The 26,592-nt window shown below is 32.0% G+C and overlaps 1 protein-coding gene across 33 annotated transcripts in view; it reads left to right on the top strand.

Moving 5' to 3' along the window:
* The window catches only part of eya1 (EYA transcriptional coactivator and phosphatase 1), a 269,107-nt gene that overhangs the window by 229,969 nt on the left and 12,546 nt on the right, over positions 1–26,592 (top strand). For all 33 annotated transcript variants that reach the window (XM_073939994.1, XM_073939993.1, XM_073939996.1 and 30 more), the window contains 1 exon segment: positions 7,957–8,046. In XM_073939994.1, coding sequence (XP_073796095.1) covers positions 7,957–8,046 — 90 coding nt within the window.

The raw sequence follows: 26,592 nt of genomic DNA on the forward strand, positions 1-26,592 counted from the left end.
TTATTTATTACTTTGTATACTGTAGACAATTTATTTATTCCTTTATTCATTCATTCATTTTCTTTTTGTCCCTTTATCAATCCATGGTCACCACAGCGGAATGTACCGCCAACTTATTTTTTATGCAGTGGATGCCCTTTCAGCTGCAAACAATCTCTGGGAAATTATTTTATTTTATTACATTTTAGTAAATTATTACTATTTTTTATTCATTCATTAATTGCATACTGTAGAAAATGTATTTTATTTTATTATATTAGGTTATTAAAATAATGCTATTATTAAGTATTTATTTTTTATTACTTTGCATACTGTAGAGAAGTATGAATTATGCTATTTTTGATTAGACTTTGTATAGTTTTTAAACTTCACATGCATCTAAAATTTCTGAAAATAACGTCAGTATATTTTTAAAACTACTGCAATTAGAGATGGTATAATTTACATTTACATTTACATTTAGTCATTTAGCAGATGCTTTTATCCATAATGATGAAAGATTTTTAATTAGGCTTGGTATCTTCGAAATTTGATTTTATTGAAAGTGTGAAGATTTGTATTTTTGATTGTTAATTTCAGTATAAATGTTCTTTTGGGCATAATCATCAACAATTCATGTAAACGTGTGTGAATAAAAATGGGTATTTATAAAAGTTTAGTATTTTGGAAAATACAAACCTGAGTATTTTTGAAAGTTTATAATAAATGTGATTTTGTTCATCAGAATTCTGAAATAATTCTGAAAAATAGTGGCAGATTACAATTTGTTTTTGTTAATAGTTTTGCACGTGTACTGTAATTATTGTTTTCTGAATTTGATGGTTATTATTTTCATCATCATTTATGCTAATGTTAAAAGTTTGGGGTCGGTGAGGTAAAAGTAATTTAAGTCAATAATTTATTAAAGGGCATCTAGTTTACCCCTTTTTCAACATTTAAGATAAGTTATTTGTGTTTCCGGAATGTGTCTATAAAGTTTCAGCTCAAAACACACATCAGATTATTTATAAGACCTTTCAGAACATTGAAATGTTCTGCTTTGAACACAATGTAGCTGTTTTTAATGCCTGTACCTTTAATGCTAGTTCTTTCCGCCCACCGTTCCCATGTGCCTGTCAGAGTGTGCCTCAATCTTTGGCTGCGTCAGATAAACAGCACAGTGACAGACATCAAGAAAGCAGATCTCATGTAAAAGAAATACTGCTGTAAGAGCTTTACCAATGATTATTATTTGATGTATTTGATATGGAGTTAATTCAAGCCTTTCTGCAACGATGAGTCACACACAGTGTCGCTACAGTTCACCCAAGTTCACCCAATTTTAATGTAAAAAAAAAATTGTTAAAAAGCTTGCAAAAGATTATTTTTATCATAGGTGCCCTTTAAATTATTCAAAATTGACAGAAGGGATGTTCAAAGAACATTCCTTATAACTCTCACACAGGCTCAAAACAGACATACGAGAAGGAGTATTATTCTTAACAAAGAAGGAAGCTATTTTTAATTAGGCTATGTATTTTTTAAGTGTGTTTAAAATGAAACGTAACAGTATATGTAAACAGCTAAATTATTGATCATTTCTTTTCATTAGCCTTCACATTCTGGTTTGGTGACTCCACAACTGTTTTAATAGCTTTGAAAACATACTTAGCGTTGCAATATCAAGTTGATGACTTCCTGCACTCATGAGAACTGATTATAAACATCATTTTCACTTTCTAACATGCATTCATTGACCTCCGTGAAATGTATTACTTCATTTTAGAGCTCAGATATAAACAAAGAATAATTGCAATAGATTTCTGCTTACAAAAAAAATATGTGTAAAAATGCTTTCCCACCTATTGTATTTCATGTTCTATTACGATTACACACACCATTTTGCTTCTAGGGTCAATCGAAATTCAGTTTGAGGTTCTGATTTAGTATAATGCATAAAAAAGACGTTTCACACTCAGTTTGATTAGGCAGAGGAACACTTTACAAGAATTTGATGCGATAGAAATTAATTTTACATTTCCAGCTAAATGGACACATAATTCAACTTTCTGATACCCTTAAAATGAGATTATTTCAATCCCATGTATAGCAATACACAAAAGTCGGGGCTGATTTTCTGTTTTTTATTACTATTACTAACTTAATCAACAACGAAATATTAAATTAATCAAAATTCATATTAAAGTCATTTTTAATGTAACACAAAATCATCTGTTGGGGGGGAAACTGTTTCTCTCTTTCTCTCTTTCTCTCTCTCTCTCTCTCTCTCTCTCTTAAAATAATGCATTATTCTGTAATATTTCAATGTAATGCAATTATTACATTTTTGCTACACTAGACCTATAGTAAATACTAGGGCTGTTGTGATACCATTGATTAATCTTATGATACTATCCCAGCTAAAGTATCAGGATACTAAGTAGTAGTGGGATACTGTAATTGATAACTCAAATTATAAAGAAAAAAATTGTCTGAAATACTATATTTTATGTTATAATAGGCCTACATTGAATGTAATTCATCCAACTTTACCTAAAATGTATTCATTGTTTTTGTTTATTTTGTAGATGGCTGACCAACAAAAATATATTAAAATAAGGATACAAATTATGCCAAATTAAGTTTGTTACAAATTTTTTTTTTAAACATTTCAGGAAAATTAGTTTCCTGTTGCTATTTTAGGCTTTTGTATCTATTTTTTTTTCAGTCTTCTCAGGTAACAATCCAAAGTAATTCAAAATTTCACTTTGTGAGTCGTTTTTTTAAAGAGATTGTTGCGGCCACTAATAAATCATATTAGCAAAAACAGAAATGAACCGATTCAAACTGAAGCGTTAGCATGCAATAGGCTACCAAATTCTCACAGTTATGCAGCCGTAAAGGGCTCAACAGACTATTTAAATAAAACAGTTTATTGTTACACAATTGGTGTGAGCATTTTTGTGTCTTTTCCACGTGCAACATTATGTTTTGTAGATAAACCATTAATACTACTGTTTACAAACTACAGTAACACCGCCAGTATTTTAGAGCCATAGTACCGCGATACCATAGTACCGGTAAATCGTGTAACCCTAGTAAAGACTCTGTTCAGATGTTGTATTTTTAAGTTATTTTGATTTGTTTATATTTTTTGTACTTTGTGTGGTAATAGCTTGTTACACATCTCATACTAAGCCTTTTGTTTTGTTTTTGTCTCTACTGTATGTTGTAAGCTGCCATTGTTGTTGTTTTGTTGTTTTTAGGATTCTTTGAAAAGTAGAAAGTTTTCATGAACAGTATTATGTTCAGAAATATATTTACTGTCATTTGTGATTATTAATATTTTTAAAGTATTTATAATACACAGCAAAAAATGTTTTTAGTTTTTTTGTAATGTTTCTAGTCCAGATTTCCAAAAATTCTTAAATCAAGAAGCATTTTCTAGACTAACATGAAAGATTGTCTCGCTTTAACTTTTATATTTAGTTATAGCTAATAAAATGCCACAATTAAGTGCATTTTCCCTTAAAAACAAGCAAACTAATCTGCCAATGGTGTTAAAGCCATAATCAATAAATATCAATATATAATCATGATCAATGATCATAATTATTTCACTCATTTTGACATCATTTTAGTATATTTAATACTAATCTTTTATATTAAATAGACACATCAATGTCTTTGCTGGTGTTCTGCTCTTTTTGTGTGGCTTCCCCTCCTGCTGTCCGTAGTTAAAACATTTTCATTGTTGAGTGTGACATGTAATCAGTAAAAAGCTCAGCCGTTTCTTCAGGTGGCTTTAAGCTCTAATCCCTGCAGCAGAGCTTTGTGACTCAGCACTGCTCTACACACACTGCAATAAATCCCCTGCTTCGCTTTCCTCTCTCATTCACACACTCCGTTTCATCCTCTTAATGAACAACGGCTGATTAGGAAAATAAGCCCATGTGGAATGAAGATTACAGAAGATGATTTTAAACTGAATACTAGCCTAAATGTCAATTTAATAAACCCTGTGGCTTTGCTTTAAGCTTTTAATACAGTGTTTCTTTGTCATTTTAAATGCACTGACTCATATATTTGACTCACATATTAGACTGATCAGTCACTAAATATTACAATATGATCTGTACACACTGCAAAAAAAAAATGCTTTAATTACTTAGCTTGTCTTGTTTCTAGTTCAAATATTTCAAAATCATTAAATCAAGTAGCATTTTCTAGACAAGTAGCAAATACCAAGTCTAATATATCCAAATGCATTAAAATAATGTAGCTACTACTGTAGCTAACAATGTTTACTATACTATACCATCTGCCTCCGAGCTACAGTAACTTACCTGAACTGTCTCCATCACTGCTCTTATGAAATGTCCAATAGGAAATAATGCAATAATTCATATTGCAAATATCAATAACATATAACAAATCAACAATATATTACTAGCATCATTCTCATGGTCACTAAAGCCATCTCATTCTCACTCTCATCTGCAGGAAGAGCCAGTTCTGTCCTTTTCTTTTACTTACCATAGAACGTGGTGGTTCTCACTAATACACTGTTTCCTGTATTTATAGCTAATAAAAAGTATTGCCAGTTAAAATTAGATTTGATCCTTAATGCAAATGTCATTAACATACAACTAATCAACATTATATTACTACCGTTATTTTTAAAACGTAAAAGATCACAGCTGAACTTGCTACACTCAAAAAAAAAAAAAAAAGATTACCGCTGCTTGTTCAAACTACCTGTATAAAATAAGATAAAACTAAACAAATTGTGTAATTTATTATTATTATTTTTTATGTTCAGTCCATTTAAATTTGTGAACCATTAAGTCAACTTGAGCATTTTGTGTTGGGACAATATGGAGGAATTATGTTGGCTCTTTTAGTTCATTTAGGAGACTTCCGAATGTACAACACATAATAGACATACATGATATTTTTTGACTTTTGAGTTTAAGTTCAATAAAAATGCAAATGTACAAATACAATAATGTTGGACCAATTCAATTGCATTTAATTGTGCTCAAATCAAATTTATTGTATAGAAATCCAGCCCTCAATTAAATTGAGTTTGGTCACACTTTGTTTTAATGGTCTGTTTGTTGAATTTAGTTACATTGCATCTACATGCCAACTAATTCTCACTAGATTAAAAGTAGGCTGTTAGGTTGGGGTTAGGGTTGGGGTTAGGCCCCGTTTACACAAATACATTTAAGATTTAAAATGCATACGTTTTGCTACGGTTACGCCATCCGTCCACACTACTCTGTGTTTTAACACTAAAACGTTCTAGTGTAAACAGGGTCTTAGGGTTAGTGTAAGTTATCAAGTACTAAAGTCATCTAAATGTCTGTTGAATGTCTGTATCAACAGATATTAAGCAAGCATTTGGCAACACACATTTAATTAACACACATTTAAAAACTTTTTTGAGGTGTCAATGGGACATCATACAATAACTTACTGGAGGTGATGTTTTAGAGTTTTTGTGGATCTGACATGAGTTGATCCTTTGTTTTTATTAATGTTTTCATTTACATTCATCAACTACTCACAATAAACATCAGTCTGTCAGAAATCGCGCCACAGAAAAACACTGCCAGCATGTGACTTAATCAAAGCACATTATTGGCTAAACTAAGGTCTTCTCTTTCCAACAAAAAATTGGAAAGTTAGTTTTAAAGAAACAGTGGCAAGGAAACGAAAATAATATATGTGGTAGAGGGATATGTTTGCACTAGAAACCAGACTAGAAACAAGTATGAAAAGTGTATTTAATAATTATTTTTATTTTATTTATTATTTATTTATTTTTTGCAGTGTATAACCAGGTAAACTTAGGTGTAATTGTATAATGTGCTCCCTTAAGACTGTTGACTAGCTAGTAATGAGAAAAACACACTGCGGCTGATTCATTAACAATTTAGAGAGCAGTCACTCCCATCTTTGTGTCAGTCAGAGATCAGCATTACTGCCAGTATTGCATTACTGTGGAAACTGAATACATTGAACACATTTTAAAAAAAGGGAGTCCATTATATTTTAAGTGAGTAATCCATTTTGATTACTGCCAGCGCACAGGTTTAAGCATCGCTTGCTAACGTTTTTTTGAGTAGGAAAATGTACATCTTCCTGTTCCTAGAAGTTTCTATTAAATTCCCAACTTGAGCCTTTTAGAAATAGTTGGAAAAAGGCTTTATCTGATGTGAGAAATAAGGGTTAAATGCATCAGAAGTAATGTGTAGAAAGATGATATTGGCTAGCAGGTATGTGGACAGTGATATATTTATGATGACACTTTGACCTACTGCTCATTTCAACTCATAATGCAGCTATACTGGGTTTTACTGCCTACAAAGTGTAAAAATAAGTCTATTTTCATGTGTGTGTACTGGATTTGGAGATTTGTTTACATTTATTATGCACATTTGTATAATGACATGGGTATGACCTATAGCTAGGGCGAGCAAGAGTTTGTGGACATTTTTTGCTATTTCTGTGCAGAATTTTTTAATTGTAATTATTTTTGGGAATATTGTAACTAAAAAAAAAAGAAAGAAATCATAACTTTTTAACTTTTATTTAATGTTTATAATGCTAATCCAATTAGATCCAGTTATTTGTTAAAGTCTCTCATGTAATATAGCTACTAAAAGACAGAAAATATTAATACATCATATGAACATTTTTATATTACTGAAACTAATTTAAAATCTGAATAAATATAAATTTATACACATTTACACAAATAAATAGACTCAATGGGCTAAAAATCAGTGGATTTTCTTACCTAAATATGTTGCGCTATAATAATAGTAACATTGACATATTCAAATGATTTATTTACAGTACAGTTTAGAAAGTAATATGTTCTGTCTTTTAGTAGATCTATTATATGAAAGACTTGCTTTGTTTACCAAATATGTGGGTCTAATTGGATTTGCATCGTAAACATTAAATAAAAGTTAAAAAGGTATTTTTGTTTCATATATTAGGTTTTTAGTTATGATACTCCTAAAATCCTTTTACAAAAATTAGCAGATTTTATGCAGTCCGCAGATTCTGTCTGGCCCTACCTATAGGTATTAAAATAATGATGTGATTCATGAAGACATGCCTGGTGTGCTGTGTCATTTCACAATTGTTAAAAATCTCCAGTTTTTTGACTTTCAAATATGTCACAGATTTCTTGTGATGGTTGGGTTTAGGGGTAGGGGTAGGGCAAGGTAATTTAAACTGCAAAAATACCCGTGTAGTTAACAGATTTATGCATTTTATGATTTTAATTTTAATGCATTTAAGCTTTTAAACTGCATTATGTGATGTTTATCTTTACCTCAACAAATTTTAAACATTGAAAAAGTGACTTTTATTGACATTTATAATAGTTTGAAGTAATATATAACTTGGGTTGGTATTGCAAACAGATACAAAAGCCCGGTAATAAACAGTACTGTTTTTGTTATTTTAATTTGCTAAAAATGATTTATTATACATTATATCATTTTCAAACTACTAAAATGTCAAAATAAGTGACTTTGTTAAACTGCAGAGATGAATTTTCAACATCTAAAGTCAAAAGAGCAGAGATAAAGCTTCCATCTATCTATCTATCTATCTATCTATCTATCTATCTATCTATCTATCTATCTATCTATCTATCTATCTATCTATCTATCTATCTATCTATCTATCTATCTATCTATCTATCTATCTATCTATCTATCTATCTATCTATCTATCTATCTATCTATCTATCTATCTATCCATCCATCGATCAACTGTTTAGCTTTGCTAATGATAAAGCGAAAGAAAGAAATTAATTAATTATATTTGGGCTGAATATAGGCCTGTCTTTATTTATTTTTTTTATTTAAAGTATATCATTAATTGTTGGATATAATTAAAATATATTATTGGGAATGTTTTTTTTAACATTATTATTATTATTTATTTCAGGATCCACCAACGTCGGTGTCATTGGGACTAAGAATGGAAGAGATGATCTTCAACTTGGCTGACACGCATTTCTTCTTTAACGACTTGGAAGTAGGTCTATCATCTTTGTTTTTATTATTGCATTTCAAGAGGGGGATTCCCTTTTGTTTTACACCTCACCCCTACAAAGCTCACCGCCAGTCTCCTAACACTGTGATTACTTCAGCAGCCTTGCTTTCTTAGCGGCCATATTTAAAAGCCAGCCCCAAGATGTGGATAAGTCACAACAGAGTGTATACATTACATTACGAGCACAAGAGCAGTCCATTAAAGTTTAAGCCATAGCATCAACAACCATTTAATAGCAGGGTGCCTATTTCTCGCTAACGTCCCTCAGTGGTGAAGTATTACCTCGGAGCCCATGGGACACTATGAATTTTACATGCCCTGTCAGTCTCCCTGTTCTGCGCCCACCACCGGCCCACCCCTCCTTTCCCCGCCATCCAGGCCAATTTGTCAGCTTCTAATATTTCTGAACATACTCTTACTGTCTGCGTGTCGTGCTGTGTGCTTCGTGACTCTGTCCGTTTGGGCCGCAGACTCTTGGTCACGGTCTGCTCTGCCCACTCGGCCTGATTCATGTCAGATCAGTGTAAAATCTGCCCCTGGGGGCTGTTATTGAGAGGGTATCTAGGTGTCTGTCTGCCCCGCCTGGTGAGGGCTGAAAACGAGACCGACGGGGTCACTTCTTCTCATGATTGGCAGCGCTCCATGTGTTCATAGCAGTGGAGTTCAGTTTGACCAGATCTGGTGTTGCTTGAGAGCTGCAACGTCATTTAGTGGTTTGAACTTGTGAGGCTTGTTAAAATAACTTCAAGTCTGAAACTATATGCACCATGAAGTGATTGAGCAAATCTGCTTTGTCAAAAAATCATTTTGATTGTTCCAAAGCCTGAAGTTAAGTGTTAAAAAAGTTGTTTACTGGAAGTCAGTTAACATACTAAAATTTAGTTCTGGGAAAGGCATTCTGATTTATTTGTCCACAACCGGAAATACAGTTGAAGTAAGAACTATTAGCCTCCCCTGTTTATTTTTTTCCCTAATTTGTATTTAACTGAGAGATTTTTTTAACATATTTTTTTATCATAATAGTTTAAACAACTCATTTCTAATAATTGATTTCTTTTATTTTTGCCATGATTACAGTATACGATATAATATTTCACTAGATATTTTTAAATACACTAACATACAGCTTAAAGGCTAAACTAGGTTAATTAGGTTAACTAGGCAGGTTAAGGTAATTAGGCAAGTTATTGTATAACAGTGGTTTGTTTTGTAGACTATGGGGGAAAAAATTAGCTTAAAGAGGCTAATAATTTTGATCCTAAAATAGTTTAAAAAAAAAAAAAAAAACTGCTTTTATTCCAGCCGAAATTTAACAAATAAAACTTTCTCCAGAAGAAAAAATATTATCAGGCATACTGTAAATTTTCTTACTCTGTTAAGCGTCATTTGGGAAATAATTAAAAAAGGGTGGCTAATAATCCTGACTTTAACTGTAGTTCTTATTCTCAAAGCCTACTGTTTCATTTTTTAAATGCGAATTTACACTGTAAATGGTTATTATTTGCAATACTTAAAAAAGTAAGAAAACCTGTTTGACTTAAAAGCAACAAGTTGACTTTACTTATAGTAATAAAACCCACAAGTTGATTTAACTTATTTTTTATAATTATTATAGTTAATTTTCTTAAAAAATAAAACATAAAAAATAAAGCAACAGGTAAACTGTTTTTTTAAGTAAAGTCAACTAATCAATTTAAAATCAACAAGTTTACTATTTCTACTAGCTAATTTAATTTAACTTCATCATGATGACAGTAAATAATACAGTATTTTACTAGATATTTTTCAAGATAGCTTAAAGTGACATTTAAAGGCTTTACTAGGTATATTAGGTTGAAGTTAGGGCAAGTCATTGTTTTGTAAGGTTGGTTTGTTCTATAGACAGTCTGAAAAAAAAACTTAAATTGGCAGATAACATTGACCTTAAATGCTTAAAAGAAATAAAGCTATTTTATTCTAGCTGAAATAAAATCAAGCAAGATTTTCCCTAGAAGAAAAAAACTGTGAAAAATTCCCTGCTGTCTTATTATTATTCGTGCATTACTTTTTTATATAAAGTAAACATAAAGTAGCTTTTACATTATACATTGTTTTACAAGTGGACCACTTGCTGGACTGAAGCAACCAGATTTAATTTATTTTTATTTAGAAACTCATCATTCTAGTACCATTTTTATTAAATTGCTTGACATGATTTTCAGTAAAGGAAAAACTTCATTGCTTTTATAACACATGTAACTATTAAAGTATCTTAAGACGTATTATTATGGAATATAGAATGACAGTGAATATTAATATGCATTACAGTATATGTAAAAAGCCTGATTGCAAGGTATTCTCTGGTCAAAATTGCATACTTTTATTCAGTGTAAGACTCTAAATAAAATGTTGGCGTGTACTCAGTTAGCCGTGATTTTATTTAAATGTAATGTGCACAAAATAAATAAATCATAATAAAATATATATTAAGGCTCAAAAGCTTATTGTACTAAATTATTACAGTTGGGTTAAAAGAGAACATTTATCAATCTTACTTTAGTGTTCCACAGGCCGAATGACTGAATTCTGACTGAACTACTTCTTTAAGTAGCAGAACTAACTGAACCCACCCCGTGCCCAGACACCGCTGGCGAGCCGCTTTCCCTCATCCCCGAACCCGACACCGCTGACCCATTGATTTTCCTCAGTGTCCCGCTCGTGGCTGACCCCGCAGAGGAGGAAATGTTTTGTTTGATACTTAAGTGTGAGGAGAACTGTTGCGAGACTGCCAAGTCTCATTAGTCAACGGCCTCGCTCCGCTTTTCCTGCCACGAAAACCAGGGAGAAAGAAAATGTTTGTGCTGCCTGAGACATTGGACTGACGCGGAGATTCCAATCGCACTCATCTTGATCAAAGTTAATTGGCACCAATTGCCTGTTAAATATTTCCGTATGTTTGGCTACACTGGATTGCGCCCACTGCACTTTGTATAATGGATTTGCCCTCTGTAAAAAAATAAAAATATGACAGTTTTGTGACAAAGCTTAAATGTGGCTTTTTCACAACATCTGTCCTGTATTTTGCTTTCGTTTCATGTGCTTAAACTGCTCGCGTATGATTCGCCTGTCGAGGCATCTTGTAAAATGATTGGATTGTGCAACACACAGTTTTTCCTTTCTGCTGTATCTCAGCGACGGAATTATTACATTTGGTCTTGACACTTTAAAGCTAAGGATCTTTCTCTTAAAAATCCCAATGTTTTCTTTGAACTCAAGCAGAGTATTTAGTTTGAAAACAGCACAGAATTGCGAGCTGTAAATAATATGCGTTGGAGACCTTGAAGAAATGCACATGCTCGGTCTAATTTAGTCAAAGCCAGAAAGGGATTTCCCTCTGGCTTTGCGCATGCAGATGTCTAATGGTGATTGGTGATTGTCAACTGTGTAACTTTCACAAATGTGCGCGACTGACAGCCGGCGGGGGCCAGAAATACACCATCAGCCTTTTGCTTTCTGCCCACGAAAAGCTTATAAATATCAGTATTAATCCACATGGATATGTTTTCTTGTGCTCACATCCTGGCCGATTAAAATGTTGGTGCGTGTTGGTGATTTGTGGGCTCATGTTGCGTTGTGTTTTGTTATAGCAGTCGTTGGATTGTGTGCAGTATTTGTCTGCTGTTCCGCATGTTTTCTTGCACCTGTGTGGGATTGTAGATGTATTCTGATAATTACTGCTGCATAGTAATATGTAGAGGAATGCATTGGAAAGGAAGAGGGATTTACTTCACACAAGCACACACAGATACTTACACACATGTGTGACCTCACAAATGCTTAAATACACAGACATCTTTGGAGACACTGTCTTTTTCTTTCTTTCTTTTTTACTCATTTAATTATTGATATTGTACAATGACATAATACATTCCATGCTTGTCAGCAATATGATCCTTGTATTGATTGCTGTATATTGATTCAGATTTCTTCACGAGAAAGATTTTAGTGGTTATTTTCAGGAACCACAAGTTTCATGCTAAAATTGAGTGTGCTTGGCCAGTGACTTATTTATTTTCAAAGAAAAATAAAGTATATTTTAAATATTTGTTTCTTAAAATGGTCATGGTTTTTGTTCCTTTTATTTTATCTCTTTCGTTATAAATGTAAATATATTCATTTTAAAAAGTTGACCATACATATTGCGATAGATTTCTTAATAATAATAATAATAATAATAATAATAATAATAATAATAATAATAATAATAATTTTTATTATTTATTTATTTATTTATTTATTTATTTATTTATTTATTTATTTACTTATTTATTTTTATTATAATAATTGGATTTGGATTTTAGCACATTTTGTTTAGATTTAGATTTATTTGTAATCATTATTTTTTGTCTCACCAAGGTTTTTTTATTATTTAAAAATGTATTTATTTACAGTGATAGGAAAGCACATTTTTCAGGAGAATGTTTCCTTCAGAAATGATTCTATTAAGCAGATTTGGTGCTCAATAAACTAAAGAATGTCATATGATTGTGAACAATATGAAGTGTGGAAATCATGATTTTTAGCATCCTTTGAGTAATACAAAGTTCAAACGAGCAGCATTAATTTAAAATATAAATATTTTGTATATTTTTAAATCTCATTACATTCTCATTTGGACACTAAATTTATTTATTTATTTATTTATTTATTTATTTATTTATTTATTTATTTATTTAATGATTTATTTATTTATTTATTTATTTATTTATTATTTCTTTGTTAATGTTAATTAAATGTTTTTTTTTACTTTTAAATATATATTTTATTGTTGTTTACCTTAAAAATATTAATTTACATAAAACTGAACAATGCATTGTATGTATTATGACATGCACCAAACATGGTAATTGAATTATTATTATTATTATTATTATTATTATTATTATTATTATTATTATTATTATTATTAATAATACTTTTTGCTGATTTTTATATTTATTGTATTTTTTGTTAATGTTAATTCAATCTTTTTTAAAACTTTTGAAATATATTTTATCATCATTTACCATGAAATATAAATTCTAAAAATAATAAATATAAAAATTTACTCTACTTTATATACATACTGTATTTATTATGACATGCACTGAAAATGTCAAAGAAATTAATAATTAAACTAAATTTATTGTATAAATGATTAAATACTTCTTTTTGAAAAGTGGCTTAAACATGGTGATTTGATGTATTAAAATCTCCCATTTCACATTCAATAAACAACTTTTCTTTTTATTGAAATGTTAAGTTATTTTAGGGCACAAAATCTCAAGAAAATAAAAATAAAATATGTCCACAAGGCAAGCACACATTAAACACAAGTACAGAAAGCTCGGTTGGCATCACTCTCTTTGGTTATACCACAACTCAGATCTGTCATTGCTTCAGCTCGTGCCATACTATGTGTGCTTTACCTTGAGACGTTTTTGGGGATGAAAGCATTCTTGTGTGTTGGGTGAGAGGTGGAGTGCGGGTTGCTGTGTGGGAATGTGCATCTCTGGAGAGCCGAACTGTGCTCCCTCACAGCGGGGAAGAGCCACGGCTCGCCGGGAGAGAAAACAACACAGAGCGTCTGCGGGACACAACTCTTCTCCTGGCTCTGCTGAGAAGGGAACGGTTTCAATTATCCCTGGCTGTACCTCTGAAAATGCATACCTGAGGCAGAGCTTTGGTGACACCACAAACAAGACCTTTTTAGCACCTTCAGTTTGGGGTTGGGATTGAGTTAAACTTATTACTGCAATTTATTATTCTTGTGGTGACGCAGTGGTGAAGTAGGTAGTGCTGTCGCCTCATAGCAAGAAAGTCGCTGGTTCAAGCCTCAGATAGGTCAGTTGGTATTTCTGTGTGGAGTTTGCATGTTCTTCCTGCATTTGCGTGGGTTTCCTCCGGGTGCTCCGTTTTCCTCCACAGTCCAAAGACATGTGGTACAGGTGAATTGGGTAGGCTAAATTGTCTGTAGTGTATGAGTTTGAATGAGTGTGTGTGGGTGTTTCCCAGAGATGGGTTGCGGCCGGAAAGGCATCCGCTGCGTAAAAATGTGCTGCATAAGTTGGTGGTTAATTCCGCTGTGGCTAAAAGAGAATGAATGAATGATTATTATTATTATTATTATTATTATTATTATTATTATTTATTTATTTATTTATTTATTTATTTATTTATTTATTTATTTATTTAATTATTTTTTTCGTAGGGAAATTTTGAGTTTTGAGCTTTTTGTTTATTATTATTCACTTTTAAAATACAGAAAAAAAGTTTATTATTATTATTATTAAATATTAATACAATTTAATGTAAGCATTTTTAATTTTAAAATATCATTCATTAATTTAACTTTGGCTTAGACCTTTTATTTATCAGGGATCATCACAGCGGAATGAACCGCCAACTTATGACAGCATATGTTTTACACAGCGGATGCCCATCCAGCTGTAACCCAGGACTGAAAAACATCCACACACTCAGACACACTCATATACGAGCACTTTAATTTATTCTATTCATCTATGGTGCATGTCTTTGGACTATAGGACTGTAGGAGAAACCAGAGCACCTGGAGAAAACCCATGCGAACAAGGGAAAAACATGCTTGTGAGGCAACAGTGCTAACCACTAAGCCACTGTGTTGCCCCTTATTTTAAAATATTTTAAAGTGTTTATTTTTTTTTCCTTTAAAAAGAAATACAGTTTGCATTTTTAGGATTTTTACTAGTCTTTTTCCAATCTCTCATGATGTTTTTGATCTTTCCAATGCAATTCAACCATCATAAACTGTGAAAAATGTAACTATAACTATTAGGTATGCTCTGATCGATAATGACATTTCATGACTCAATCGCTACCTGTTTATCTGGCCGATCTCATGAATCGATTGCAAGAGTGATTGCTTACGAGAAAGTTCTATATTTTCACAATATTGCAGGTTCATTCAAACCTGGCTGGAAATATTAAAAAAAAATTAAAAACACTTGAAAATTAACATCTTGTCTTATACGTATTGCAATAAGCGTAATAGACCTATTTCTTTGTAATAATGGATTTATACAGAAGGTGTGCATTTTTTTTTACAAAATGTTTTTATCTGTTTTATGTATTATTAATTGTAAAGCTGCTTCGGATCATAATGACATGTCACTAAATGGTTATAAGAGACATGTTTATGGGATTATATGAAACATCTTTAACTTAGGTTTTTGTTAGTTAAGAGAAGCTTCACCTAAGTATCATACTTAGATGGAAAAGGTGCTTTATGCAATGGTGCAGTTAAATAAAGATTGAAGCATCAGAATCGGCACTCGGTATCGATCAATCACCATGGCAAGGTATCTGCAAAAATCCTGATCCGAACATCACTAATAACTATAACACTTTTTGCATACAAAAAATGTCGAATATATTCTGTTTTCAATAATAAATTAAGTTTTAAAACCATATTTTTCTTATTTTCAAACTCATTTTTAAGATGATCCAACTGTTTTTTTTTCTCTTTAGCTCTTGCACTTGAAAATTCTCAATTTGTTTGTATTTTTGTTGATGTGCAACTTATAAGTAAAAAAAAAAAAAAGCCCTGTAAACTACTGATTACATATAAAAATTCTATATTTTTTGTGCATAAAATAACACAAAATGGTCCCATAATGTACTTATATAGACCCGTTTATTAGGGACGTCCAGATCCGATCACGTGATTGGAAATCGGGCCTGATCACTCGATCGTTTCCTTCTGATCAGGACTCAAATATATTTTATATATATTCTATTTTTTAATACATCTATAGTTATGCGGTGGCACAGAGTTAGACACACAGAAACAGCAACACGTGTGGCATGACATAACTTTGTTGCAGAGACGCTATTTGTTAAATGCCGGCAAAGTAGAACACGGAAGCAGCTTGAAGCAGAAAGCGCAAGTATTTCTGTAGTCTGGAGGTATTACAAGGTTAATGACGACAACACTGCCATAGCAAATTGTAAGATATGTAAATTTGGGATTGCCTGCTGGGTATTTTAAGTTGAGGTGCTGCTTGTTTTTATGTTAGATTTTTTTTTATATTTACTGTTTTTGCAAGTTCAAAAGTAAAGAATTTATGTTATTTATTTTATTGCTTGACTGTTCAAGCTACCTCACAGAAGTGCTCTGTTTGTTAACAGAGTTGTTGAATGTTCAAATAAGGTGAATTAAATAAAATATAAGGAACATCCTGGATCTATTTCTTCACTCTTCTTAATTCTTTTTTGTTTGTTATAGAAGTATCGGATCGGGTTTCGGTAACCGTAGATACTCAAAATCAAATGACTCGGACCCAAGGGCATAAAAAAAACAAACAAAAAAAAACAGATTGTGACACCCATACCACTTATATATACATATTTATGCAACCAAAAAAAACAATAACTTTAGAACCATTAAGAAATATATATTTAATAGAATATTAATAATTTAAAAACAAATCCATGTTTTTCAATAATTTATTTATTTTCTTTCGACTTAGTCCCTTTATTTATCAGGGGTTGCCACAGCGGAATGAACCACTAACTTATCCAGCACGTGTTTTACGCAGCAGATGACCTTCCAGCTGCAACCCAGTACTGGGAAACACCCATACACACTTTCATATTCACACACAAACACTACCGCCAATTTAGTTTATTCAATTCACCTAACACAGGGAGAACGTGCAAACTCCGCACAGAAATGCCAACTGAGCCAGCCAGGGCTCGAACCAATGACCTTCTTCCTGTGAGGCAAGAGTGATCCTTGTTTTTATATATTTAAAAATTTTATTTATTTATTTTTATATTTAAGCTCCTCCAAATTGCAAGGTGCTCTGCTTAGCAGTTTACAACTGAAATTGAGTACTTTATTTATTATTGCAATTCATGACATTTTACTACCAACTTCTACCATTTTACCACCAACTCTATCTTTCCAGTGCAATTCAGCTATCTTACTTTCAATTTTCCTCTGGTTTGTTTAGGTAGATAGCTTTGTTATTTAATACACAGTATTTCTGGCCAATACCACAAGCAAATGTTCCATCAAAATTCCTCAAGGTCCTTGGACCAAACCAAAATAGAGGAGTGACTCTCTTTTGAAAGTGAAATAAGTCATTATCATAACTTTCCCTGCGCGTGCTGTGTGTGTGTGTGTGTGTATTCAGTTGAATGTGTTTTTTACATCTAGACGCAGGTAGTGTCTTTTGGCTGTCGGGGCCCTGAAAGTCCCCAGACAGAAGCCCTGATGTGTTTTGGAATGACTAAAGAGAGAATGGAGAGCTTTTAATGTCGGTCTGTGTATCTCCACTCAGCATCGGCCCCCCCTTTTTTTTTAACCCAGCAGCCCTCAGTAATGGGGCCTAAAAGCAATAAGGGCTGTGGAAAATGTGGTGTTACAAACTATGTGGTGACAAATGATGGTTTAGAAGCTCATTCTTGTGCTGGAATACAGAGCGTTTCGTTTATTGAAGCAACATTGTGTTTTAAATTAAGGTTCAAAATCTAGCCATCGTTTGATTTGCTGATATTTCCTGAAATTGTTAGTGTATTAATAGAGGCATGTTTTTGCTTGTTTTCCTGTTTGGATGAAGTTTTGTTTAAACTGGCGTTAAAGCTGTAAGGTAGAAAGGCAGTGGAGCATGTGGCTCTTGGATTTGTGTGTTGATGTGTCAGACCATGTTTGACCAAAGCCAAAACATATTTTATCTTATCTTCTCTCCAACACACTGGATTGCAGGCGCTGAGTTTGTGGGATATTTGTATAAAGGAATACTTTATTCATTCATTCATTTTCTTTTTTAGCTTAATCCCTTTATTAATCTGCGGTCGCCACAGCGGAATGAACCGTTAATTTATCCAACATATGTTTTACACAGCGGATGCCCTTCCAGCCGCAACCCATCACTGGGAAAAGGAATACTTCTTAATTTGCTATTTTCTTCTTATTTGTAATTTAAGAATAAATATTGGTATGAGAATAAACTTTTTTTTTACTTTACAGACCCTCAAAATATGATTAACCTTGTACAAGGGATATTGCATGTTGTAATTATTAAGTCATTTTAATCTAATTTGCATTAGTTTACATTAGTTTTATTTCTTAAATATATATTTAAAAATCAAATAACTTTTTTGCCATAATATTATATTTATTTATTTATTTATTTATTTATTTATTTATTTATTTATTTATTTATTTATTTATTTATTTATTTATTTATATTTGTATCTATTTTATCTATTTTATATATTTATTTATTTTATTTATTTTTTATTTATTGTTTTATTATTTATTTATTTATCTTTTTATGTATTCATTTATTAATTTTTCTTTATTTATTAAAATGTTTATTTTTATGTATTTATTTATTTATTTATTTATTTATTTATTATGTATTTACTTAATTATTTATTTATTTTTAATAATTATCTTAATACATTTTATTTATTTATTTTTTTATTTTGATTATGTATTTGAAATATATTTAATCATATTATTGTGATAATTTTATTGGAATTTATATATTTAGTTTTGATAATTTATTTATTTATGTTTGTTTACTTTTATTATTTATTTAATTGTTTTTTAATTAATTTATCTATTTGTTTATTTTGATTATGTATTTGAATTATATGTATTCATATTTTTGTATTTATTATTTTGACAATTATTTCAATTAAATATTTAAAAAATTTTAATAAATCTAAATAAATGTAGATTTGTTTATTTTTATTGAGGTTATTAATTATTGTTACTTTATTTTTTTACAATCGTTCATGTTTTTTTTCTTTTCCAAACATAAATGAAGAATTAAATAAAAGGAAAAAAAAAGAAAATCATACTAAAATAAATAAGTAAAAAATAAAACAGTAATAAAGTCATTGTAAGGACCTTTCAAATGACCATTAATCAGAAAACACCAAACACTGTCAATTTTTTCTTCAGAAGAAAAAAATAATATGTTTTTAAGAACAGTTTTTGAACATTCTTACAACTATATTAACACATTTCTTTAAAAAAGTCTGCGCTTTCCCGTCTTGATATGAGAAAGTGTGAAAAGCCTCGATTTTAGCAAAGTCTCGCTTCCAGAGAGCTTTGTTTTTTCTTGGCTGTTTGAATTCCAGGACTGTTCAAGCACAAACTGTGGATTGGAATGAAGTGGGTCTGAAGAAGTCTCTTTGTTCTCCATATCCTGTGTCCGACCCACAGGTAAGCCTCTCTTCCCTCTCCCCCCTTCGCCTCTCTCACCCTTCGCGTGGGCCAACTGTGGTGGGAAAGTGAAGAGGGGGGCAAACACCGGGGTCACGAACCCCCCTCACAGACGGGGGGATGACAGACCCTGCCAATGGAGTGGCAGCATTGAGAACCTGCGAACCATGGATTGGGCTTTTTCACATGGACTTAGCTTGTAGGCTTGGAGGAATGTTGTGATGATGGCTGTAATCACTCACACTGTGCCTTTGTTATCTGGACCGCTCACCTGTGTGAGGAAACGCTTCCTTCTCCAGATTGAGGCTTGATGGCTGCTTTCGAAGCACCAATTCATGAAGCTTTACCAGTGTTTTGCTTCGAATGCTTTGACGAGCATATCAAATTGGCAAGGTCATGTGATTATATTTAATGATTCATTATGTATAATCCATTATGATTAACCTTGTGCATGGGATATGCATGTTGCAATTATTTAGTCATTTTAATGTAGCTTGCATTTTTTACATTAGTTTATTTATTTATTTATTTTATATTGTTTTATTTTATTTTATTTATTTATTTATTTATTTATTTATTCAATCATTCATTTGTTTATTTAGTTATTTATTTAATGTGGTTATGTATTTCATTTACATTTAATCATATATTTGTATTTAATATTTTAACAATTATTTTAGGTTTCAAAACTTTTACAGATGTTTATTTATATTATACAATATGCTAAGTGCATTTAAAAGGCTATTCATTATTTGTAGTGTGTTTGAAAAGGCTTCTGATTGCATTTACATGGTGTTGACCAGCAGGTGTTAATAGCATGTGGTCTATTTCGAACTCTTGAATCATTTTGCGAACAATTGGTTCAGTTGTTTTGAAGCTCTGAAATGCTTTGCTGTCTTTCATTAGTTCACACTACTCCAGAGGAGCTTTTTTTATGTTGCATGGTCTGCTTTAGTTTGCAAACATTGGCGTTGTGTTTTATTGTAGACAAATTCAAATGCAAAGTTGTGAAAATGAAGGAGTGGTTGCTCACATTCGCTCCTTGGTTATTGCCTGTTCTGCATCATTGTATGTACTTCACGGATTCAATAAGATCAGATCTTTTGATTCACTTTTATGATGGGTGCTCAATTTCTGTTTTTTAAAAAGCCACAATGGTTGTTTAATATTTAGTATACACACAAAAAAGTAAACACAATACCGTTTCACATTAGTTTCCAATGATTTCGTACTCTCATCTCTATGACCAAAAATGAGCTTTTTCTGCATTTTAATAACAAAATCTGTGATCATGTTGTTGTTACCTTGCAGTCAAACAAACATACAGTACATGGATTTATAAAAGTTAAACTGTGAGGTTTACATGCTCAGTTGTAGAGTCTGTGCTGCCAAATTATGTTTTACCTGAATGCAAGAACATGAGTGAAAGCTTTGTTGTTAGAAAGAAAGATTTGCATTGTAGCATTTGATTGCTTAAACATTTAGAATGAGAGACATTTACCTCTTTTTTTAAAGTTAATCTATGTTGTTTTTAATGAATGCCATTATAATTTGGGGTTGATTTAGTAATGGTTTATACAGAATTTCCCATTTTTATATTCATAATAAACACAATACCAGACACATGTTGTTAACAAATACTGTGAGGATTTGCGTATAAACTTAAATACAGTTTTGAACTATAATTATATAGATATATTTAATCTTGTTCTGTTCTAAATACTTTTTTCTCAATGCAATTAAAAAGTTTTTTGTAATGAGCACCATTATAATTTGTGTTTTGTGTTTGCTTTCTGTAATTAATTTCCATAGTGTGGATAGAGATTTTTTTCTGAAACTTAATGGAAACACCGAAAACCCATCCGGCCGAAACCCATCTCTGGGAAACAGTATAGACAAGTACTATTTGTATTTTAAAACATTGCATTAAAGCATAAACATACTTTTTTAGGCGTAGTGTGAGATGAGAAAAGTGTAGGGTCTAGCCCAAAGGTAAAGCCAGGGATGAAAGCCATCCTGAACTAAGAAAAAAAGGAGAACCAGAGGAAGCCAGGCAGAGTAATGCAATACGGATGTTTCCAGCTCAGGACGAGCGGGAACGTGAGGTTTGTAGTGTTGAATAATCATTTTCTTTTTTGACGTTCTGCAGCGGTGGCTTCTGTGCAGTCGGCAGCAAAGCCCTTCCTCTGGCCAACAGGAAGAATCAGCCGGTCCAGCCTGATTGCTTAATGACAGATGCCAGGCGAACAAAGGAGGCTCTGATAGCTTTCAGAAATGAAAAGCTTTCTCTAGGCCTGGATAGTCAGAGAAGGAACTGAAAGGAAAATGAGAGCGAGTGAATGGAAATAGAGAAGAGCTGATTTCAAGGTGTTTATTTTGTCGTTTGCTAGGCTTCTCTTGCAGTTTCCCACACTCCCCACACACGTTTATAGGTTTATTTCTTCTACTGGGGACTTCGGATAGTTTAATGAGAAGTTTAATGAGAAGGGATCAAAAAAAGCTGATGAATTAAACAGAGACAACGTGTTTGTGTTAGACGTAATTATGTAAGGATTGCAGAGGAGGATCTTTACACAGCCTACAGTAGGAACATCTGGTGTTGGTTAGGAGCGATTGTAGGTTTGTAAGAAGCACTGCTTGGTGAACACAGACAAGAAAAGACAAGGAAGAAAAGACAGAGGTGCTTACACTGGATCACACTCGGCTTTCATTACCATCTCAAAGTCAGAGGCATTCAATATACATATGTTTATTTTTACCCAATTTCTGTTTAACTGAAAGAAAAAATTTTCCACACACTTTTCTAAACATAATAGTTTTAATAACGGATTTATTTTCTCTTTGCCATGATGACAGTAAATAATATTTTACTAGATATTTTTCAAGACCTTCTCTACAGCTTAAAGTGATATTTAAATGCTTGACTAGGTTAACTAGGCAGGATAGGGTAATTAGGCAAGTTTGTTCTGTGGACTATCAAAAACAAATATAGCTTAAAAGGGTTAATAATTTTGACCCTAAAAAAAAAAAAAATATATATATATATATATATATATATATATATATATATATATATATATATATATATACATTTTTTTTTTTTTTTTTTTGAAAAAGTAAATAAATAAAAAATAGTATCAGACATACTGTGAAAATTTCCTTGCCTTGTTAAAAATCATTCGGAAATATTCAAAAAAGAAAAAGAAATCAAAAGGGCCTATATATTTGGCAAAATGTAAAAACAATATGCCTTGTAGTTATTATATTATATTATATTATATTATATTATATTATATTATATTATATTATATTATATTATATTATATTATATTATATTATGCGTGACACAGTGGCGCAGTAGGTAGTGCTGTCACCGCACAGCAAGAAGGTCATTGGTTCGAGCCTCGGCTGGGTCAGATGGCGTTTCTGTGTGGTGTTTACATGCTCTCCCTGCGTTCACGTGGGTTTTCTCCGGGTGCTCCGGTTTCCCCCACAGTCCAAAGAAATGCAGTACAGGTGAATTGGGTAGGCTAAATTGTTCGTAGTATATTAGTGTGTGATTGAGTGTGTGTGTGGATGTTTCCCAGAGATGGGATGTGGCTGTGGCAACCCCGGATTAATAAAGAGACTAAGCTGAAAAGAAAATGAATAAATGAAGAAATTATATTATATTATGTTTTATTATCTTATGTTTTTATACTAAATCTAGACAGGATTTTTTGGGGGGTGGGGGGAGGGTAACTTTCCTATTCCATTTATTCATTTTTACATTTATAAAATAAGAAAACATTGTATAAAAATATTGTATAATATATTTTAATATAATATATATTTTAATATATATCTGACTGACAGTTATGTTATGGTTATATAAATATCCACATATTATAAGAAATCAAATAGTTTTACAGAAGAAAAATATATTAGTGGAAATATATTTTAACAACAGTTTTATTAGTTTTGCTTTGCCACTATTTATTTAAAAAAAACAAAGTTTCAAATGTTGGCCTACTACCGTATGTATATACTGTTTAAAATATTACTTGAAATATATTTGACCTTGTATTTTATTTTTTCTGTTTTCATTTTTAATATGTAAAAAATTTTTATTTTGAGTAGTTTTTATCATATTATATTTAGTGTAATTAAATTAAAATTTACAGTACATGAATTAGATTTAGGGCTTGACATTGACACCCGCCAAATGCGGGTAGATTTCAGCTGTGGAAGGTTAGACAGACACTCCCACTGGCCACTTTGGCTGGTTAAAAATACTTTTCAAATGGTAGTTTTCTTGAAAGCAGGGTTCGACAATAAAGATGGCCCAATATTCGTCCAAATGCAATCTTAGAATAGAGAAGCAGCATGACTGACAAAGATAATTATGTTTGCTCAAGCAAAAGAAAGCAGGTGAATAACGAATGCGGAGATGATCACTCGCTCACACAGGGGATGTGAGGCGCGCAACCTGTTAAAAAAGCGTGCTCGAAATAGACTGGACAAAAAGTGATGATGGTGCACCCACAGTCCTGCTGCTTACAAGAGCTCAAGATTTTGAAAATATATTTCTTTCAATTTGACCATTCTTTGAACAGATTATTAACGTTAACCGTGTGCACGTGATCATCCCTTCATTATCACACACGGTTTGTTTTTTATCTGCTTTTTTTTGCTTAGTTATTTTTGTTAATATGGTTTAATTATGGAGAGGTTACTGTGCATATTTTAGATACATGACAATAACTCTTTTTTTTTAATCTAAAAGATTTGTTGAATTAAAAAGTACATGTATACAGCTATATTTTGTTTGTTTTAACACATTATCTAAAGTTTGTGGCTAAGAAATAATTCATTTATTTTTGGTGTGGTCAGAGAAAAGTTTGGTAAATTCTTAATTTTGAGCCCTGAAAAGTCATGTAAAGTAAAAACTATTTGCAATGTGACACTACCCATTTGCTCATGCACATTGAGCAACCTCATGCACAAAAAATAAAATGAATGAGGTGGCATGTGGACATAATGCAAAATCTAAATCAAGTCAATTAGCATTTCAAAGTCAAAGTTAAGCATATAAAATATATTTTCTCTACTACAAAATTGTGGCTAGTAAAAATAGCGAGTGGCTAGTAATGTTGGAAATCTACTAGCCACAGTGGTGTGATTAAAAAGGTCAATGTCAAGCCCTGAGTACGTACAGTGATGATTTCCAGTAATTAAATATACATTTTTCTTAAATTAGAAATCCACAAAAAACCTTCAAGATGTTGTGTTGAATTGTTTTTTTTTTTACTTAATCATAAATGCTCCTATACATCATTAACCAAAATACCTTAACAAACTTTTTACCACTGGCTCAATAATACCACAGACTTCATTCAATACATCCACCATCCCATCCTTCCACGCAGCACCTTCTTGCAGATACCTTCAGCCACCCTTGAAATCAACCACATGCTGTACTAAAGCACTTAAAGCTGGCCCATCCTCGGTCATTAGGCTTAACGGTGTTTACGAGTGCTTAAGAAGCTGCTCTAATGAGTCTCATGAGTTACTGTAAGACATCAGGCCCCGGCGGCTCCATTAGGGCCCGGGTGCCGCTACAAGAGTGCCAGTCAAGTGGTTTATGTGGGCTCCAGCTGTGAGCAGTAATTGCTGGAGGTTGTGCATTCTTTCTCTGCCCTCACTTTCATCCCGGAGGTCTGGAAGCCCACAAACATGACTGTTAATTGTGTGTCGTAATAACCAGCGAATTAAAAGGCAATGTAAACATGCGGTGATGTCGTTGAAAGGAGATGATAACGTGTTAAGAGACTCAACCAGCTGCACGCACTGGAACAACTGCTGGAATGCGGTTTCGCTGGATAGTTTTGTGTGATTGGGTGTTTTTAACTTGCTTGCTTCCCTGTAGTAATGGATTTATATTTAAAAGAATAGGTTTTAACTATCTGATAACAATTTAGTTGAACGAGGCATTTATAAGATTCACAAGAAACATTTGTAAGCATGATATGACCTATTTTATGAATATGAATATTTTACACATGCTTATGACAACTGTCATTAATTGTCATTTTAAATGCAAAGATGGCATTGTTTAAGATGTCTTTGTCATGAAAACTTGACATTACCATTACATACCTTGTCATAAATCTGTCATAAACATGATTGTCCTGAGGTCATTTTATAACAGCATAATTCATATTTTCTTGACCTCAACTGTGGTACAAATTAAACAAGTCATTAAATATTGGTGGTGATGTTACAAAATTGTTTGACACAGTTTAGCAGTGCTTTATTGAAGTGATTATTAAAAGGGCAGTATCAACAGATTTTAAGCAGACATTCTACTCAGATAAATGTTTGGGTATACTCAGAGAGGGCAGTATTACTTCTAAACTGGCTACAAAATGTTTGTACACTGTTAGAAAGGGTTGATTAACTCGTCTGCCTTATTTAAATAATCTATACTTTTTATTCTTGTAATTTTTATACTTTTAATATTTTTATTTCATACATGTTTTTATTCTTTTATGTAATTTATTTCTGATTTTCTGTGTGTGTATATATTTGTGTAGGAAACCGTGTGCTGTGGGTAAAAGGTGTGTTTCAATACAGCTACCACCACACATATATTTTAAACCTATGGGAAGCAGTACTGTATTGACACTTTTAACTAAGAATGTTTAATGACAAATTAATTTAGAAAATGATCAGAAAACATTTATGGCACAATTATTATTGTCTTATGACCACCATGTTTATGACAGATTTATGACAAGTTACTGTATGTTGTCTTAATTGTCAAGTTGACTTATCAAAGAATTCTCAAACAATGTCACCTTTGCATTTAAAATTCCATAACTGAGCTAATGACACTTATTGACAGTTGTCATAATCATGCATAAAATCTCCATATTCTTGATTTTTGTTAAGTCATGATTATAAAAATGTCATGACAGTTTTATGAACAACCCTTCAAATGTTACCAACAATGTTACCAAATCACTGTTTTCAGGGCCTGCTTTGACTGGAACATATTAAAGTCTGTCATGTTTACATATACTCCAGACTGTCATGACATATGTATATATACACTTGTTTATCTATGTAAATGTGTTTTAAGCTGACATGTTTGACGGTTATACTTGTCCATGACACAACGTTCTAAAAATGCATGCATTTTTTTTACCCCATCTAACTTTCTGCATCTCAGTTTTTCAAAGCAAAACCACACTTTGACCAAACGGCCCCTTACATTGTACTTTGGTTGGAAATCTTTCAGATGC

The sequence above is a fragment of the Danio rerio genome, chromosome 24 (genome assembly GCF_049306965.1).
Source record: "Danio rerio strain Tuebingen ecotype United States chromosome 24, GRCz12tu, whole genome shotgun sequence".
Taxonomy (NCBI): domain Eukaryota; kingdom Metazoa; phylum Chordata; class Actinopteri; order Cypriniformes; family Danionidae; genus Danio; species Danio rerio.